The sequence below is a fragment of the Branchiostoma floridae genome, chromosome 10, assembly GCF_000003815.2.
Source record: "Branchiostoma floridae strain S238N-H82 chromosome 10, Bfl_VNyyK, whole genome shotgun sequence".
Classification (NCBI taxonomy): domain Eukaryota; kingdom Metazoa; phylum Chordata; class Leptocardii; order Amphioxiformes; family Branchiostomatidae; genus Branchiostoma; species Branchiostoma floridae.
Genome location: NC_049988.1, coordinates 19,447,557 through 19,451,110, shown reverse-complemented (window position 1 = coordinate 19,451,110; position 3,554 = coordinate 19,447,557). Strand labels below are relative to the sequence as shown.

General features: G+C 39.9%; 1 protein-coding gene across 1 annotated transcript in view; it reads left to right on the top strand.

Annotated features, from left to right (window-relative positions):
* The first annotated feature begins 2,142 nt into the window (after positions 1-2,142).
* The window catches only part of LOC118423962 (ficolin-2-like), a 10,953-nt gene continuing 9,541 nt past the window's right edge, over positions 2,143-3,554 (top strand). Inside the window, exons 1-2 of the mRNA XM_035832295.1 lie at positions 2,143-2,524; positions 3,375-3,459. Of these exons, the coding sequence (XP_035688188.1) occupies positions 2,246-2,524; positions 3,375-3,459 (364 nt within the window). The 5' untranslated portion in view covers positions 2,143-2,245. The remainder of the gene's footprint in view (positions 2,525-3,374; positions 3,460-3,554) is intronic.

The window sequence follows — 3,554 nt, the reverse complement described above, 5'->3', positions numbered from 1 at the left end:
TTTAAAAAATGCTTGGAACATGCAGCCTGTAAGGTATGATAGTACATGTAGCACATGCATTAAATGTTATAAGGTATATGTAGTGATGATGATATATGGTAGCAATATTAGAAGAAATATTACTGCATGTTACAATGAATATTGAAGTATAGTACAGAGATGGGTTCTTTTGGGTTGGCAAATCCTACAATATATACGTCATGCCAGTATGTAGAAAGTTACGTTGTATCTGCGGACGACATATTAGAAATGATTAAAGTTGTCGAAGTTTAAGTTTATATATATATACAGAGAGAGAGAGGGGGGAGAGAGATGATTATTGCAATGCATGATATACATTACGAATTATATGGTATGAATATGGTGGTAGACATGTTAGAAGAACACTACAGGATATAAGCATGTTACACATAGGAATTTCTGCACCTCTGTATCCTGTTATTGCACAGCGCCATAGGTGCAGTTGATGACCATTATAGCGTGTGCATCGCTAACTCAAATGTATTTCTGGTGAAAATAAAGTAAGGTGTACTGGGTATTTCTCCAGTCGTATGTCTGGTTTCAAAGGCAAAGAATTTACAAACCAAGTGTTATACAATACATACCTTTATGAAGGTTAGACATCCATGTAAACAATATTCAAATACAATCCAATCTCTACAACTGGATTTACTTTCTAGCTTTTTGAGTGACAATGACCATGGTTGGGAGTAATGCCCCTGTCACACATAGTCGACCATGTTTAGTATTCATGCTATATATAAATTTGCAAATTTAAGTATAACCCCACTATTGCTACGGTCTCATTTCCCCCTGTGAGAGAGAGGAGAGACGATTTTTGCAATGCATGACATATATTGCGAATTATACATGTATAATATGGTATGAGTATGGTGGTAGACATGTTAGAAGAATACTACAGGATATGTAAGCATGTTACACAAAGGAAGTTCTGCATTTCTGTATCTGTTATTGCACAGCGCCATAGGTGCAGTTGATGACCAGTATAGCGTGTGCTTACTTCGCTCAGTCAAATGTATTTCTGGTGAAAATAAAATAAGGTGCACTAGGCATATTTTCCAAGAGTGGATTCGATACAGATATGACCAAAATGCTGCACAATGATGCACATATACACGGACAGGCAGGAAGATAGGTGGGTTCAGTGAAACATATTTAGGGCAAAGATACAAGAAAAAGAGAGAGAAGAAACACCACTAATCTAAGAAGCATCAGTTCAGCTACAAAAAGATATGAGCATATTACAACTATAACTCTGCAACTTTCGCACGTTTATGGGTCATTTAATGAGATTTTATAACTTGCATCTGATGGGAAACAACAACGGTGGTCCAAATATTTCGGGGAGGGTATGATAGTATCATTGTCCCCACATAAAAAGTCCCGAGTATTCATTGTTAACAACGGTGCTCCAAATATTTGGGAGAAGGTATGTACGTTATCATTGTCACGATATATCACAGCATCGCCTTACACATCTATATAATTATGTTCAAGAACACTTGTCAACTTCTGTCTCTGTGAAGTCGATAATGATAAACTCAGTCCTCCGTGCTATAACATACTAGTAGTCTCTCAGACACATGTACTTAGTTCGAACTCCCGCTCGAACCAGCCCGGAAAGCCTCCTCCAAAGCACTTGGTACTCCATGGCCCTTTGGAGCTCTGTTTTCTCTCAGAATGTGAGAAAATTATCTATAGTATATACCCTTTTCCTATCTTCATAGTTCTTGACGGTTCAGGCAATGATTGACCTTTCTCCGGGCTACGTCATGAGCAGTTGAACAAGTTTTTCGACCAGGTTGGAAAGCACCGATGGCGTCGTCTCTCAAAATAGACCTGTGACATCACGGGGTGCACGAAAAACGACTCAGATTTCGCCGAAAACAGCTTTATATATATATATATATTAATCAATCAGTCATTAGATATTCACACTCATGACGTAGGAGGAAATAGCAGTGGCTGACAACCAATAGGGAACGAGTTTGTCTCCAGAAAAAAAGTAAGGGGGATTCCCTGGCTTCTTGTTTGACAAGGTCTTTGAAGATTATATCAGTTTACTCAAAAGATATCTTCAGTCACTGAGGGCTACTACATACAACCAGTCAGCATAGTGCCTCGGAGTTTTAGAGCAGAATTTGCTTCACTTTTGCTTGAAACTATCATCTCTTTATTGCATTGAAGCCGAGTTCCTTGCTCAACTGCTCTGACGTTGTAGAGAATGAGTACAGATAAGCTGATGAACGGTGACCTGACGCTTGTCGGGCCCGTGTATGCTGACCGGAGGCCCCGTGTGCGCCCGGCGGCGGTGCAGACCGCCTTCGCCGCGGCCGTCGTGCTGGTCGTCTCGGCGCTGGTGACGGTGCTTCTGCTGCAGAACTGGCAACTCAAGCAGCTGCTGTCTGCGAACGACGAGAGGATTATGTCTCTTGAGACGAAACTTGAGGCACTGACTAAAGACAAGGCCTGGGAAAGCAACAATCGTATGGAGAGCACTGAGGTAGAAATGTCAACAAACTCACCTTCTTTTGATGACTAATTACGATGCTTGTGTACGAACTGTGTATGGCTAACCTTCAAGCAAATTGAACCTGTCTTGTTCAAAAGTATGAATGAGATATAAAGTCAGTTGTGTGTAACTCGTAAAAATACAGAAGGCTACTTCTTCCACTCTGATGACATTTACTAGAATTAGATCTAATTGAGTGAAATAATTGAGCCAGCCAAACGTCTGACAGGGCATTGTTGACTTGTGGCATGTTGGGATAAGACGATTGACAAAACCTGCAGATTGTTGCATTATCTGTGTGTTATGTCCATTTTTTTAATAGCTGTTCTCAGCCCTGTACAAACACTACTTTGCTCAAAACCAGGACATTTTTACATGAATCAAAATCAATTAGACAGTTATAATGGAAAGGCACTACTTGATTGAAAGCTGTAAAACATGGCCAAACGACTACATACTTGTAGTGCAGATAAGCATGCATATGATGCAAATTGCGCAATATATGCTTAGTATATTAACTAAAGTGTTAGCAAAGTCAAGTACAGTACTGTGTTAGTCTAGTCTAGTCTGCAAGTTAGAAGGTATTTTTAGCATGGTAAAGTATAGTTTGACAATGTGTAGTAAGAGTTTAGCAAAAGCTTGTGTTGTACACAAAGTCATGTAGTTTAAAATTATGGATCGATGACTGAATGAAGGAAGAAAGGAATGAAAGAATGAAAGCAAGGGAAGTAGGAAAAAGGAAGGAAGGAAGGAAGGAAGAAACATCATCACTGCATGGTAACAAAAGTACAGTGAGTGTGGTACTGTAAGTAAATTAATTTCTGTTCAAAATCTCTTCCAGTCGGCAGATGGTGCCTTCGGTCCTGATCCCGGCATGCACCACAGGGCGAAGAGAGCTGCGAACAGCCTGACTCTGCCGTTCGGAGGTAAGGGCGAACTTAGCAAACAAAGAAACAAGCAAACAAACAAACAAACAGAACCTAATGTGTTCTGCTGTAAGTGAAAATGTATATTGTCTATA